Source organism: Carassius auratus, chromosome 13, assembly GCF_003368295.1.
Source record: "Carassius auratus strain Wakin chromosome 13, ASM336829v1, whole genome shotgun sequence".
Classification (NCBI taxonomy): domain Eukaryota; kingdom Metazoa; phylum Chordata; class Actinopteri; order Cypriniformes; family Cyprinidae; genus Carassius; species Carassius auratus.
In genome coordinates this window covers 347,330-363,695 of record NC_039255.1, presented here as the reverse complement: position 1 = coordinate 363,695, position 16,366 = coordinate 347,330, and the positions used below count along the sequence as shown (strand labels likewise).

The 16,366-nt window shown below is 38.6% G+C and overlaps 1 protein-coding gene across 1 annotated transcript; it reads left to right on the top strand.

Moving 5' to 3' along the window:
- The first annotated feature begins 369 nt into the window (after positions 1-369).
- Positions 370-16,208, top strand: LOC113112277 (probable methyltransferase TARBP1). The gene is given in 30 exon segments (XM_026277693.1): positions 370-1,133; positions 1,135-1,399; positions 1,478-1,575; positions 1,860-1,929; positions 2,034-2,179; positions 2,327-2,379; positions 2,461-2,558; positions 2,696-2,831; positions 3,247-3,343; positions 4,232-4,321; positions 4,431-4,596; positions 4,798-5,055; positions 5,128-5,225; positions 5,424-5,582; positions 5,679-5,878; positions 6,025-6,244; positions 6,525-6,713; positions 6,797-6,996; positions 7,504-7,575; positions 7,850-7,970; positions 8,149-8,259; positions 9,017-9,169; positions 9,404-9,490; positions 9,584-9,786; positions 10,441-10,522; positions 10,660-10,831; positions 11,735-11,914; positions 13,044-13,168; positions 13,654-13,790; positions 15,738-16,208. Coding segments are annotated over 30 exon segments (4,761 nt in total). The 5' UTR covers positions 370-521; the 3' UTR covers positions 15,901-16,208.
- Positions 16,209-16,366: the final 158 nt, after the last annotated feature.

The following is a 16,366-nucleotide window of genomic DNA, read 5'->3' as shown; positions in this document are numbered from 1 at the left end:
CTACCAATCACTCGTTAAGAAACTCATACGCTCAAATATTTTGTTACTAGCTGCAAAGAATATGGGGCAAAACACATTCATACAGCTGCATAAATAAAATATGAAGTCACTGACAGATTGTGCAATTTTTTATTTTTCATTTATTTAATTTTTTTTTACTTGCAAAGCCTTTTCAGTCGAAATTAACTAAATAATAAGTAGGCAATATTAATGCAAATGGAGATAACTAAATAAAGATGTTTTAATGATCCGAACAGCTATATCGATGTTCAAAAGAAAAGTCGGACCTCCCATTCAAATAGCAAAAAATAAACAATCAACCAATAAATAAATAACAGTCGCCATGAGCCCCCTGCTGGCAACAACCATTATCACTCAGCGCATGCGTCGATCGGTCACGTAATATTTCAGGAAGTAGACGCGGTTCCCACGTGTCTAGCAGGCAAAATCATCGAACCGGATTTTAGCTATTTTAAAGCTGTGGATGTTTTTAACTCAAAAGGGCTAACGTTAGTAAGAAAATGTCTAATTTTTTGATAAACACTCTTTTGTCCCACCATCCCGATCCCGAGGATTTGTTCAGTACGTTGTGCTGGCCAAGCACATCACGCCCCGACATAGATAAGGTTGAAGCTCTAACTGTTTTGATCAAGGAGCTTTCCAGTAAATCACAAGAGGAGCGCTTTATTTGTAAAGTGCAGTCAGTGTTATGGAACCAGTGCATGCCACTAATGCAAACGATCTCCGGTGCAGATGATGGAGGGAAAGATATGCTCAGTGCTCTCTGTGGACTCTTTGCAGCGTGTGTCAGTACCTGTCAGACCCATGATGTACCTGAGAAGGTAAGTCACGTTCTTCTGCCTGTGTTGTTGACGAGAGATGATGGCAACCCTGAAACCAGCAGGTTTGACGTGGATGTTGCCATTGAAGTCACTGCAGTGCTGTTATCCAGCATCTCATATGACAGAGACATCATCTCCAGGACCTTGTCCTGCACCCTTTGCTGTGTCAAAGACCTCTCTGACTCCATAATCTCAAAAATCATAGTCCGGATCTGGTTCACCATACTCAAGTCCTGCGATAAAGACGCTGAATCCGAAGTCCTACATCAGATATGGGATGATTTACTGTCATTGGCATCAGAGAGATCATACAGAATCAGTATCAGCTCGGGTTCTGTTGTGTCTCACTGCTCTCTCCGATTACCTTTACTCATCTGAAACCTCTCCGACCCGGCCGGACCCTAGAAGATCTCAAATGTTTTTTAGGGCAATTCAGGCCGGATTGACCCACAAGGACAGTGTGACCCGAAAACGGGCGCTTTACCTGCTCACTAGGTGTGTGGCACTGGCAGAGATCAAGAAAGAAGATGTGTTTACTAGCGAGGAACCTAACACGGGTAAGACAACATGCATGGTGTGGAAGAGGTTTAGGATTTCTAGCAATGTTCACATATGCATCTCTCGGATCCCTGCAGATGAGATCCTGTTCAGATGGTCTCCAGAAAAAAAGCAGTCGCTGAGGGAATTCTGGGAAGATTATGCTCTAGTATTGGAGACTCTAGAGGAAAACCAGGTAAGAATACTTTATTTTGGTTTTCAGATTCACACAACCCCACTGGTTTTGTTCAGAATAGAAAAATTCATTTTGAATGAATGAATCTGTATATTCGCCTTATTAGCGAGAGCATTGCGTTAGCAGCGCAAGGTTGTGGGTTTGATTCCCAGGGAACACGTTAGATAAAAACTGTTAGCTTGAATGCACTGTAAGTCACTTTGGATAAAAGCGTTTGCTAATAATTTATAAATGTTAAATGTATAGTGGAAATAAATGTGATTTTTTTTTTTTTTTTAATAAAGATTCACGTGATTCGACCTGTACTCAACAGGATCGACATGCTTGTTGAGACAACGGCGACTGACATCCAAGGTTGGCCACATTACTTTCATGGCGGGATTTACCACTATACAGTTTTCTGCTGACTGGCCTTTAATCTCTGCTTAATCTTGTTCTCCAACTCTCTCCATCCTCAGGTGGGCTGTTTTCTCCGTCCTGGTTGCTGTGTGTGTATCAGCGCATGTTTCACAGTGAGAACAAGGCAGTTATGAAGGAGGGAGTCAATCACCTGTTAGAACTGAAAGCACTGCGTCGTCCTGCGTTTGCATTGGCATTCTCACAGGTATCCATCCATCCATGAATCTGAAGATAATAGGATGTTATACCTTATGAGATACTGTAACGTAATACTCCGTTTAACCCAGAGATATGTCACATTATGAGATAAATAAATACAAATCTTAATCATGAACATTCTTGTGGTTGTCAGTTTGTAATCGGTCCTCTCATGGATGTTCTTGCAGAGAGCTCTCTCTATCACAGGTAACTGTTGTCTGGTATTACATTTCATTCTGGATAAAGTTGTATTGTTTGCTCTGAATCCTAAAATGCTTGTTTCCACAGAGCACCACAGCAGAACATTAGAGATTGTCCAGAGCTTGGAGTGAAACTCCAGATGTTCATGGTGAATTTCTTCAAAAGTCTGCCAGAAGAGAACCGAGGTAAAGAGATCCAGTTTTTGTTTGTGGAGATGTTTCGGTCTTTGTGTTTTAGTTTATTCCATAAGACCATGAAAAGGTTTCTCCAGGATGTTTTATGCTGATCTGAAATGTGCGGTTGATGTTGTTGTCGTGACCAGGTTCGGTGTTGCTGCAGCTCGTTCAGCGGTTGGGTTCACGGCACTGGTGCGCGGTTCCTCTGCTCTTTCTGTCCCAGGCCCTGTCCTGTCTGTCCCCCTGTCCTTTACTAGGATCTGATGGACTTCATGCATTCAGGTACAAACTACTAGCTGCTGGAATCCAGTGATCCTGCCATTGGAGAAATGTAGTGAGTGTTAAGTTCAAATTAAAGGGAGAGGTGCTACTGTTTGTATCTATTGTAAAGCACACATGATTTTAGAATATTTTGTTTTGCATTATCATTACTTCTAAACAGACAGATATAAACTGCCTATGGATTACAATTTGACCAAAAAACTAAATGTAACAATTTTACAAGTTGGATCCAGCATACATGTGAATTCTTCAGTGCTGTTTCAAATGCATGCTGTGATGTGAATTGTGTAATTGACTGATTTAATTGGTTGAGAGAATGTCCAGAGACTGATCTATGAGATCCGACTAGACAAAAGAATGTATTTGTTGCGATAAATTTGTAAGTCACATAATCTGCTCGTGTTTTTGTGTTCAGAGAAGTTCTGCGCTGCACCATGATCACTCACCAGGTTCTTCTGAGAGGAGCTTCACAGTGTTTTCTGCTCCGTGCTGCTCTGTGTCTGACAGATGTGGTACTGTAGCTTTTCTACTTCAAATCCCTAACCCTGTATAAAGCCTGCCATATGAAATAATAGTCAGATTATTTGCTTTTTTAAAGTGCCCCTGTTATGGATTTTTTAAATTGACTTTTTTGTGTAGTGTGTAACACAGCTCTAAGTGAATGAAAACATCTTGCAAAGGGTTAAATCTGAAAGTGCACCTTGTATAAAGTTACTGTCTCTTAAAAGAAAGAGTCGACTCTCAATCATTGAAACGATTAATTTTTTAAACGAATCCCAAGCCATTTTATGGTGACGTCCACAATAAACATTAGTTTAGGAAAATAAATCGTTGAGCGAATAAGCCGTAACTTTATACACAGGAGTTGTTGAGCAAATAAGGAAAAAATAAATGCATATTATAAGACAATGTAAGTGTTATTTTTTTTTTTTACATTGCATGCATGTCAACCTGTTGTTGGGGACAAAACCAAAAAATCAACCTTTCATCACCCATAATAGGGGCACTTTAATGGAAAAAGTAAAAAAAAAAAAAACATTCAGGCTAAAGTTTTCGTATGTGTTTTGTATCATATAAGTTAATTTTGTATGATATGAGTGAGAATATAGAACGAAGGAGAAAAAAATACACCTCAATTTTATTTTTATTTGATTGAAAACTGAGCAAAAATATGTCATCTGGTGAAGATGTTATTTATGTGGGCGAAATGTAAGAAGTTTTAATGCACCCAGTTTGAATATGCCCTAATCAAAAATTAGTTTTTAGTGTCATTTTCTAAAAGTTTTGTTTGGAATTCAAGATTATACAGGTTTCAATCTTTTTATTATGATTGTTTTAAGTCATAATGGCTCATTTAACTGTCAGAAGTGATATCTGAATGGGTTTCTTGTTTTTGACAGTCAACGGTGTCTCTCGATGAGTTATTTGGTTTTCTTTTACATTTTCGAGCTGACGAGTCTCTATGTCGGGGTACAGCACTTTGGAACGAGGTAAACTCAAAGTCTTTGAACTAAACCAGAATTTATAAATCTTGCCCAATCCCAAAGTATTTAATCAGAACTAAGGTTCACAAGACATTTAACTTTACTCCCATCACAGCTATGTAATTGGCTCCAGGCTAACGAAGGCTGTTTTCGTTTGACCAATGGCGATCCGGGCTCCTCTGAGGAGCTTCACGCTGAAACCCAAAACAGAGACGGAGCTTCTATTTTCAGCTACATCCAGCAGCGCCTGAAGACCTTTCTCACAGTTCCAGCCAGCTCAGGTGAAATACAGCACAACAATTGAACAATATTGGACATGTTGCTACATTAACATCTTTTATTAATTCTGGAACAACATAACTGTCGACATCTGCAACTGAAACATCCCCAGTTGGCATACGTTTGATTCTTAAATTTTAAGGTCAATATCATCTACCTAATTTATAAAACATGGCTCCAAAACATTTTCCACCATCTCACAGTTTCAGATCAGACAGGAAGTCTACCTGATCCAAGTGAGGCCGAGTTGCTGGTGCGGACTGTACTGCTGACAGCCGACCTTCAGCAGACCAGGAGTGAGGAACCCGGTCTAGAACTGCTTCTCCAGCCCCTTCTGGACGTCTTGCAGAGACTCAGCACTAATGTCTATCTGGTGCTGCAGAAGACGGACAAGAGTCTGCAGTTACTGCTTCGCCTGCTGCAGCTGCATCGCAGACGCTCGGACACGGAGAAGGAGAATGGTGCGTGTTGTGTTTGAGAAAATAAGACTAACATGCCAAAGTATTGAAGCTAGTGTGTCTGAATGTTTGTAGAGGATGTTGTGGCTGTTACGTTAAAGACGCTCTTGCTGTCGGTGGTGGAATCAGTGCAGGAGTTTCTGCTCAGGAGGTTGAGCGGGGAACTGAGAGAGGTGAGTGTTTTCATGCATCACATATAATCCTGCTGGAAAAGAATTAGGCCCGGGAGGCTAAAACTGGGTTATTGCTGATCCAGGTTGGTCTACCATCACTAAGATGGTCTGCCAGGTCGAAACCTGGTCCGTCGACCACTACCATTTGGTTTGGCTGGATTATCGGGGGATTTATCTCTTTTCTCTCTCTTTCTGTAGTTATGTGATGTGGAGAGGTCTGGTCTTTATCTCTCAGTATTAAGGGAGCTGGTTCTCACCTATTCCACTGTGTCGTGGTATGGCTCAAATCTGCAGCAAAACTACATCCCAAAAATCACCACGAACTGCCTGAGGATCCTCGGTGAACCCTCTGAACAGGTGCAGCAGCGCATAGTCTAGTCTCCTCAGACTCTGTTCATCATGATTGCATGTTTGATACAATTCCCATTTGTATCTCGACTGTGTGTGTTCTAGAATCCATCTGTGTCAGGGCAGGTTCAGAGAGTGGTCAGTATGGCCACACTTGCACTGTTGTGTGACATGGCTGATCGAGGTGTCCTGAACGACCGTTCTGAGGCCATGAGAGCCCTTCACTCGCTGAGCGACTACTTCTACCCTTCATCATCTCCGCATCTCAACCATACATTACTGAAACCCACAACTGTGACAATCAGGTCTGGTCAAGCTCTAAAAATATATTTATACATTTTAGGTTGCTGTTGATCTTAGAATTAAAATAGAGGATACATTTAGTTCAAAGTAAGTTTACTTGTGGAACATTATCACTTCTTCATTTATGAGTTATGTGTGTTTCTAACAGTGATCCGGTGGACAGTGGCGTCCTGAAAGACTGGGGGCGAATCGTGGCCCAGTTTATTCGAGATCAGTGGACGTGTCTGAGTTTTCTGCAGAAGTCTGCTGGGACCCCTGGGGATCCTGTGGCGTCTGTGGTCCTGAGGGCTGCTGTGGATGCTCTAGCATTACTTCCTGGTCATCTGATTGTGCCGGTGCTGGACTTCATGGCATCCGTCGTACCACAGGTGGGCCGCAGTTGCATCTCCTTTAAGTTAGGATCTTATTAGCTTTGTTTTATTAGCATTTCATATTTAAAAGTATTAAAAATATGTTCTACTCTCTTCTAGGTGTTATTTAGCTTGAAGTCCGTGGATAATTTTAGTCTAGGTTTTTTGTGCCAAACAATTTTCAGTAACATATTATTATATTACCAAATTTCATTTATACATAATTAGTTTATTTTTGATCATGTGGTGATGTGAGTTCAAACTGGTGTTTAGTTGCTGTGTCTGTTTTCTCCACCAGGTGGTGCAGTGTGATGAATCTCTGTGCATTGAGGCCATATGTGCATCGTGGAAGGCAGTTCAGGCTCTGAGCACAAACCCTCATGATTTCTGGTCCACGCTGCAGGGATTCGTGCGCTTAGCTTTTCACCGGGGCCTTCTGCAGCTCACAGAGGAACAGAATCCCAGAATCACAGCCTGCATACAACAGGTCAGGAAAATGTGCCATTTGTAATCCAGAAAACAGCATCATGTAGCTAGTTTATATAATAAAAGCGTTCTGGCTTTTGGCAGATTCTGACTGAGCTCATGGAGTTGGCACAAGTCCGATCAGGAGTGTTTAATGTTCTGATCCAGCATTGCTGTGAGACATGGCTTCCCTGTGGGGCAGCAGAGGGTCTCCAGGCAGACCCTGTGTTCAGTTCGGCTCTCTTACACCTCGACATCCTGACCGAGGCCTGTGTGTACGGCCCAGTGTTCAGAAGAGACCAAAGGTGAGTGCACAGTAAAAACAACACATGAAAAAAATCTCTCTCAACAGTGTTTAGCAGCAGCGTTCCTACTAATAAAGAAACTGTAAGTTCATCTACTTCAAAAACAGCCTCGCTAGTAAAAAATGACAAGTTGCTTTAAAGTTGCTAAACTATTTTACTGCTAAACTCATCAGAGCAGTACTAACAACCTGTTTCTGTGCATAGATGTTTTCCTGTGTGTCTGTACTATATGTGTGTGCATTTGTAAGGGAGAGTAGGAGAAAGAGAGATTATTTTGTAACAAAAACATGGAAATAATTCGTCGTTTTATCCTATTGTTTACTGTATTATTTATTTGATTGGCCATGTGTTGTTATGGGCTTTGGTTATATTGCTGTTTTAGGCTGTTAGGACATTTGAAATAACTGAAATCATTTGGCAAAGTGATCTGGACATGTGATATGGTCAAAACCTATTTGGAACTATACTTGAAATTATAAAATAAAACACTTTCTCTTTTGCTTTCAGGCTTGTTCAGGAGGTTCAAAGTTATGTTGAGCAACTTGGTGATAGTTGTGCAGCGAACACAGCTGTCAACAGGTAAACCACAACACTGACTGTTTGTAATGCGTCTAAAAGAAAGGTTTTGGGGGGAGAAAAATCATAAAATATTCTTGAAAAAAAATATTGTTGCTGGGGTAACCGACAAGTAAATGACTATACAGCTGAAATGAATGATGCACATTTTAGGAGCTGACACAATTAACTGTGGACTTTTACAAATGTGGTGCATAACTGCTTGAATCAAAATCTATTATTTTGCTCACATACTTTGGCGCTGATTTACATCTATTATTCTGAATCTCATTTCCAGTGATAACAGGGATGATCAGTTTCCTCGAGTGTGTGTTCTGGCTTTCCTCTGCCGCTTGAATCCATCTGATCAGCTCCACCAGCGTCTGATGGAAGAGCTCGTGCAGCGACTACTGAGAAAGGTTCGTGTTCAATTCATAACTGCGGCTCTTATTGGAAATTGGACGTTTAATTCTTAAAGACAGCACTTCCTGGAAACAATAAGTGTGTGTTTGATTGTGTTTTGAAAGGCCCATCTCATGGTTATTGCATGTGTTTTTTGATTAAAGTTCACTCCTTTGTCTCTATTCTTTCCCTCAGGATGCCGAGATTTCGAAATCCAAAGTACGTTACTATAGCAACTCCATCCAGCACCGAGTGAAGAACCGCGTGTGGCAGACGCTGCTGCTGTTACTGCATAAACTCAGACCGGTTAGATCTCTACACCAACACACCACACGCATGCATATTAATCCACTTTGTCCTAGAGATGCTTTGATTTCAAGCTTTTTGGCCAGTAGCAATTCTGCTATTATTAAATCACTATGTTGCTTCTGAATTATGCTTTTAATTAAACAGAATTTCCTCTAAATATTGCTAATTTGAATCTGATGGATGTGTAACAAGCCTGCATTGTAAGACAAATTATATAAATGATAATTATTACAAATAATAATTAAAACGAATAGGAATATTTTATAGAGGTTATGTTTGAACTGCTAAAGTAATGTTTTCACCAGTTGCAACAGAACATTAGAAATACAAATGAATTACAATAACCTAAAAAAAAAATCTTGCTACTTGATACGACCAAAATATTGCCTGTTCAACAAAAAGTATGCACATCCAGCAGCAACAAGTTCAATAATGCTGCTCAACCACAAAACCATTCGCAAAATGGAAGAAGTTGCAACACAATATATTTATTGCAAGTTCTCACTAACAGGGATGTTTTGAGCCATATGGCTCTTAATCAGACAAATATTGTTTGCTAAAATGTCATTATTGTTGTTGATAAAATGCAATGTGTTTAATCAATCATTTATTTTATTAAGTGTTAAAATAGCTATGATATAGCTGTAATAAAGTAGAAAAAGTAATAAATTCTGTTAGTAAAATGATTGTTATATTCAAATTCTGTGTACACCGTTTCAAGTTCAGCAGGCTATTTTGATGTTATCTGTCACAGGAGTTTGTGTCGGAGTGTGTGTTGAGTCAGGTGTGTGAGGCCGGGTTCTGCAGTAACCAAGCGTCCGTCAAGTACCTGATCGAGTGGACCCTGATCCTGGTCCTCCACCAGAACCCATCACACATCCAGAACCTGTGGAACTGCTTCAGTCAGGTGAGTCTGAACTCATCAGCACACAAACTTGAATCTACAACCAGATGCAGCATACATAAAAATCAAATCCACTCCTGAATGTTTCACGATTATTACTCACTATTAGTGGCATTCAGAAGAGTAGGAAAAATAGCTAGATTAAACTAGGACAGGAGAAGTTTTTTTTTAACGTCTTTTAATTATCTAGATACGTCTGTCATTTTCTTGTAAACCGTGCAGTTATTTGTTTCGCAGGATCACGAGAAGACAAAAACAAGCATATGCACTTTTCTCTCTGTCCTTGTGCACCTGAATGTCCTCCTCCCAAAACTGCAAGATAAGGTGGAGTTTCATCATTTGAATCTGATATCTTCTTCCTGTGAGGCCAGTGTGAACATTTGAAAAGGTTAACTGTATTGCTGGTGTCTTTCTCAGGAGGTGCAGTGGCGTAGAGCTGTGGAGGTGAGCCTGCAGTGGTGTTTCAGTCATAATTTCAGCATCCGTCTGTACGCCCTGCTCGCCCTTAAAAGGGTGTGGGAGCTGGAGGACGCCTGTGTCCTCCTGGAGGAACACCTGGGCGGACTGACCACAGTGGTTCAGGCCTGTTTACAGCAGGCTGAAGCTATGCAGAACACCGGGTGAGAAAAGATTCAACCCTATAAACCCTAGATTTTTTTTGTTTTACTTCCTTCGCAAGTAAAAGGTAGTAGAATTCTAAAAATGTCCCCCTTCAGGTCATCGTTCACATGTCTTTTTGATGTGAAATTTTTACCGCTTTTTATAAAGTAAACATGGCATTGATTTGATCATAATCTTACAAATATTATTAGGAGTAATTTATGTAATAAAAACATTTTTATATTTTATATTTACATTTTTTATATTAAGATGTAATTGATTTGCATTTATTTACATTAATATGTCAGAATTTCATCTTATTTTTTTGTAAGATTACCTGCACCAAATTGTCTTTTTTTCCTCCGTTTGTGCCACTGATATAGAAAAATATAGAGCTCCTTCAAAAACAGGGGGAAAAAAAACTTTTTTATTCATAATATATGAGCCATAAAAGCCTGATGTATCAAATTTGTTACTTAAAAAAACTTTTTTTACTTTTTTTCCCCCCCCCAATAAACCAAACTGTTATAGCATATGTCAGGCTTTATAATGTTAATAGAGCTGTGATCCTGAGTTATAGTGACTTGTAGTACTGATTTTCCAGGGTTCTCTTAGATTCTCATGAGAAACCTGGAGGTATCAGAGATTTTTAAATATATTTTTTTCCCCCACAGAAATGCGATGAAAAATTGGTCTAGAATCCAGGACCATTTCTTCTTCAGTGCTTTTAACCCAATCAGGGACTACAGTGTTGAGGTGAGAGCTTTCATTCACACTCTCTCTCTCTCTCTCTCTCTCTCTCTCTCTCTCTCACTTTCTTCCACCCTGAGTGTATAATCTGGTCTGTTCCGTGCTGTTATGAACCAGAGGCATCACATTCTCTGCTTCCCCAGACAATATTCCAGAGCTTTCCTCTCCTCTCGGAGCTGGCAGAAGATGAGTGGCTTCCACTGTGGAAATTTGAATGTTTTGTTGACTTCCCGATCGATGCTGCCCTGCCCTTGAAGAACCCTGTGACAGATCTCTGTGAACTCCAGCCCGGTGACTGGATCCAGCAGGACAAAGGTGCTCACCACATGAGGGTGGCAGAGAGCTGGAACCACACCACACTTCTGAAAACACTCACTATGTTTACATGTGCACAATTAATGCCATTGTTTTCAATAATGAGTCAATCCATATAAAGAACCTGCTGCATTCTTTCAATCACTAAAAACAGCGGTACGTTCTAAAACGTTTAATGTGGAAACACTTAAAGTGCACAGGCAAGCAAATGAGCCCAGAACATAAACGTGATGCGCTAAATGGTTAAGTGTTTAAATAATAGTTTTCTATGGGAAAATATTTAATATTAAACTTGCCGCATTGTGTTTATATTCTGGGTTCATCCGCTTGGCTGTACAAAATATGCCTCATCAACACAGTCTGAATTTGGCCTTTTAAATATCAATGTCTTCCATTACTACTTACTACATTACTACATTACTACTACCTCATAAAAAGAACTGGCGGTCATGGGAGGAAAGCCTTGTTTTTCCCTTCATGTGGGTGTAACATGAAAACGATAAATATCCTACTTTTGCAGCCTTAACTAAGGGAGCTTTTGCCTTCGTTTGAGGGTGCTTAGGACCCTATAACACCCCCATAAACCAAGACTGCTTTAGAATAATGTCACTGAGTTCATTCATAATGTGAAGAATATGTGGCATCTGTGTGCATCTGAGAACATGCGCACTTTGGCTAGAGCAGTAATAATGTGATTAAGGCATTTACATGCCTGTTTATTGCAATTAAAATTGGTTTTCTCCACATAGTTTAACACGATAATTGTTACTACTGTACTTCTATAAACTATAGAGCTCTCATGTTCAGTTTGTTGTGGCTCCAGGTAATTTGTTAAGAGAAAGGCGAAAGCATTCCGATATTTGAAATGTTAATTCAAATTGTAAAAAGTTTTATGTCTGACAGGTGGTTTGGAGCAGGAAGAGCGCTGGGCAGAAGTTCAGAAGAAAATCACTCCGTGGAAGCTGAGTGTCCAGGAGCAGGAGCCTGAGCTCATGGCCCAGCAGAGAGCAGCCCGCCTGGGCAAACTCACCAGCAACCTCCTGGTGGTCGCATCTCTCATTGACAAGCCCACCAATCTGGGCGGTAAGACAAATAAATAGACAAATTATTATTATAGTGAATTATAGTGACTTTTATTAAAATTGGCATCTTAAATTTTTACATTAAAGTGACATTAATATTATTGTTGTAATTATTCCTTTCAATATAAATTTGCGCAAGATTCCAGTTTTTAAAGTTGCCTTTTTACTGTCCTTCTGTGTACACGTGCCAGACATACTTATAAATATACTTCTGTTCTTTTGCATTGTGCTCCATCGACCTATTTTTAACAGAAGAACACATCCTGCGATGGCCTTTATTCTCCTTGAAATGACAAATATTGCAGCATCTCAAACTGTTTACATTAAATTTGGTCTTTGTTTTTTTCCTGAATGTCATCATTAACTATAACAGTAACTATAACAGGCATTCAGCTCAATCGTCATCTCTGAGTCACCAAGCAAAGCAGTTTTAACACAAGCTCATTATAAAAGGCTCATTCATCTCATTCAAACATTCTGCACACACCGGTTATTGTTGGTTTGATAGGCATATGGTTTTCATTCATTCAGTTTTATCTCAGTCACATTTCATGAATAAATATTGATGCACGCGGTTGCATTTAATAAGACTGATAGAAGAAACCACTGATGGGTTTAATATTTAAACAGTCAGCTACGACTCTCAAATGTGAATTTTTTTTTTTTTTTTTTTTACGTGGTTTTGAAAGAAGTCTCTTATGCTCACCAAGGCTGCATGTATTTGATTTAAAAAATACAGTAAAAACCATACCATCGTGAAATTAAACCGCAATTTAAAATAACTGTTTTCAATTTTAATATATATTATCATGTAATTTATTCCTGTGATGGCAAAGCTGAATTTTCAACATCATTACTTTAGTCTTCAGTGTCACGTGTCCTTCAGAAATCATTCCAATATGCTGATTTGTTGCACAAGAAACATTTCTTCTGAAACAGTTGTGCTGCTTAATATTTTTTGTGGAAACCATGAGACTTTGCTTTGCATGAGACAGCGTCTATTTGAAATAGAAATGCCTTGACCGTCAGCTTTTATCAATCTAAGGCATCCGTTTTTTTATGCATTATGTGCACGCTACTGTTAAGATCATCATGGCACTAAACTGCAAGTGTTTGTGTGTCTGTTCCAGGTCTGTGCAGGACATGTGAGATTTTCGGAGCCAAAGCTCTGGTTCTGGACAGTCTGCGACATGTTAATGACAAACAGTTCCAGGTCCTCAGTGTGTCCTCAGAGTTGTGGCTGCCGATGCTGGAGGTGTGTGTGTGTGTGTGATCAAATCCTATTCAAATCCCTAGAGTGAATATATCTATTGCTTAAAATCTGATCTGACACCAATCAGAATTGTAAAAATAGTGACTCTCTACATACAAGTTTCAATGCTACACATTGTTTGGTAAAGCACCCATAAACTGACACCACTGGTAGAGTCATGTTGCTGAAACAAACAGAGCGCAATTCCATTTGGTGTCACCAGTGGTGCTGAAATTACACACTGCACCTTTTGAGACATACTCATATTTTCATAGTTGTTCTGAGTGTGGGCTTAAACAAGCCTAGAGATGCTATTCATCATAATCATACGTTACATCAGCCGAATACACACACTATACAGAAGCATCAGAAGCTGTAAGCCTGGTTCTGTGGAGCAAGACGTAGAATCTGATTCATTGCACTGATTGAATCTGTCATGATTAATGAAGCCTTTCAGAAATGTCAAGTTCTATGCCTTCGTTTTCCAGGTGAAGCCTGCCGAGTTGTCAGATTTCCTGCAGCTGAAGAGGAGAGAGGGATACTGGGTAATAGGTGTGGAGCAAACATCCAACAGCCAGAGTTTACGAGATTACACGTTTCCTGAGAAAAGCCTCCTACTATTGGGGTAAACCAACACCTGTCTGTACACTCAAAAATATACATTACAATCATATTAGGAGATGCCCGTCCTAAGTACACTGTAAACAAATCATTATAATTAAATTGTTTGTACAATTGAGCTGAATCTTGTATAAAAAATAGCTTTAATTAAAAAAAAAAAAAACTGTTATTTTGATTTTGTTAAAATAATGGGAGAAAAACAAATTCTGACATGATTTACTGATATAATTTTTAACTTTAACTATAGTAATGTTTGCCAACCACATTTTGAATTTGTAACTTTTTGGTTTGATATATTGTTATCTAATGCAAAGATATTTATACATTTTTAAAGATCAATGACCCTTATTATTAAGACTATGATAAGGAAGCAGTTTAAAATACATGATTTTAAATGTCAGGTTTTTAGAAATACTAATACTTAATATTTGTATTTTTTAAATAATATTTTAATACATTTTGAAAAATTCAATTGACCCTTAATTGTTAAATTACTTGTTGATATCATTTTACATGAATGCAGCACACAAACAAGTGATCTTTGATTTGATGACTTGTTTAGGCCAGGATAGTCTTTGTGAAGGAATGTGAAAATAGAAGCCTCTCGGTGTCCGCTGACAGTGCAGTTTAAAGGGTTAAAATTTAAAATTAGCCCATAAATTACTCACCCTCAAGTCATCCTAGGTACATATGACAATTTTCGTTTTTGGATGAACTAACCCTTTAATGTTATAAGGGTAATTGATGTGTCTCTCCCTGTGAGATTTGAATGCTGCTGGAAAAAGAGACAAGCACGAGCGCTCATCAGCAAAATCACCCAACATATATGCACAGTATACACCTACAACAAGCATCAACTATCATTCAGTCTTGAGACAAGTGTCTCTGTGTGTGTGTGTGTGTGTGTGTGTGTGTGTGTGTGTTTGGTTTTCATGATTGCTCTTGCTGTGTCACTTGTCTTAGAGGCAGTAAAGCCACCTGATGTTTTGTGCGCAGCAGATGTGTGAATTACTGAATTAATATGCCTGATTATCCCTCTGATTCAAAGCTATTGAGCAGCAGTTCAAGTCAGACTTATTATTTAAAAGCTTGGTTTATTAGTTCAATCAGCATCCGTACACTGAGCAGCAGGTCTAAACAGTTGACTGACATTCATATTGTCTACACTGTTACAGAATACATTTTAAAACCCTGTACTATCAAAACAATTTTATTTTTTACTTTAGTTTCTTTTACTTTTAATGTAAGCTTTTAGGTCAGCTATGTAGTGTACTCCTAAAACTTAACAAAACAAACTTTTTGTAGATATATTAGCCTTTCTCTTCCAGGATGAGAGTGGCAGTTTAAGTCAGATTTATTATTGAAAAAATTGTAACATGTTCTGCATTTTTAAAGAATGCATAGAATTGTAATAATATATTTTTTTAATGAAAAACAAAGAAAATAATAGTGTTATTTAGTCATTTGTATTTAAGATATTTGGTTATCCATATGCTAGTGTACTTAACTAAAAGTTATTAAAATGAACATAGATTATACATATTATACATTATAATGTACAGTCTTTTCTTTAAGGAAGTGATTTTTATTATTTTATTCAAATATATGCTAGAGTAATTTTTAAAGTTTAACTTTTGGTAGATTTACAGGTTAAAATGGAAAATGTATGTCTTTCTCGTCCAGGAAAATATCTCCTCTCATCTTGTTTACAGAGTTGTATTCTAAATTTTGCCTAAAAATCAAGGTTCATGTTTGTACTTCAAACAGTTGTTGGTCTGAAGTTATTACACGTGTTCCATATTTCCTTTGAAGCAAATACAGGAACCAAAACTGCACATTCAGTCATTTCATGGCCAAATAAGCAGAGACTGCTGTGCTCTTCTTGGTAGCAGAAAGCATAATTAAATTAGCCTGATGCATGACTCTGGTGTTTGTGTCTGTGTCTGTACAGTAATGAAAGAGAAGGCATTCCTGCAAACCTGCTGCAGCTGGTGGATGTGTGCGTGGAGATTCCTCAGCACGGCATCACCCGCTCCCTCAACGTGCACGTGAGCGCCGCCCTGCTGGTGTGGGAATATACCCGACAACATTTAAGACAGAACACTGGGTCATAAAACAGCAGAAAATATCTGTCTGTATTTTTGAGATGTTGCATTGTACTCGTTTTTTTCTAAGGAAGAGTCATGTTTATGCAAATCAAGTAAGCCTTAAAGGGGTATTTGCTTGACCAGATTCCCCAAATGTGATTAAAATGGCAGAAAACCGCACAATATCATCTTTTGTTCCTTTTCCTCTCCTTTGAGTCTCTTTTTACTCTGTATTTTATTTAAAAGTGATGTTGGACATATTTGTATATTATATTTTAAATGAAATATTTCAGTATTGCTTTAAATTTAGGTAAAATAAACTTGTTTCAAATGCATTTCAAGTCAAGTCACTTTTATTGTCACAGCACGTGCCTTGGTGATTGAAACTCTTGGAAGCATGCTCCAGAAATTGCAGAAACAATTTACATTTAATCATACAGACTTCAAAAGATGAAAATGTGCAATATGCACATACATATAGTCAGTACACACA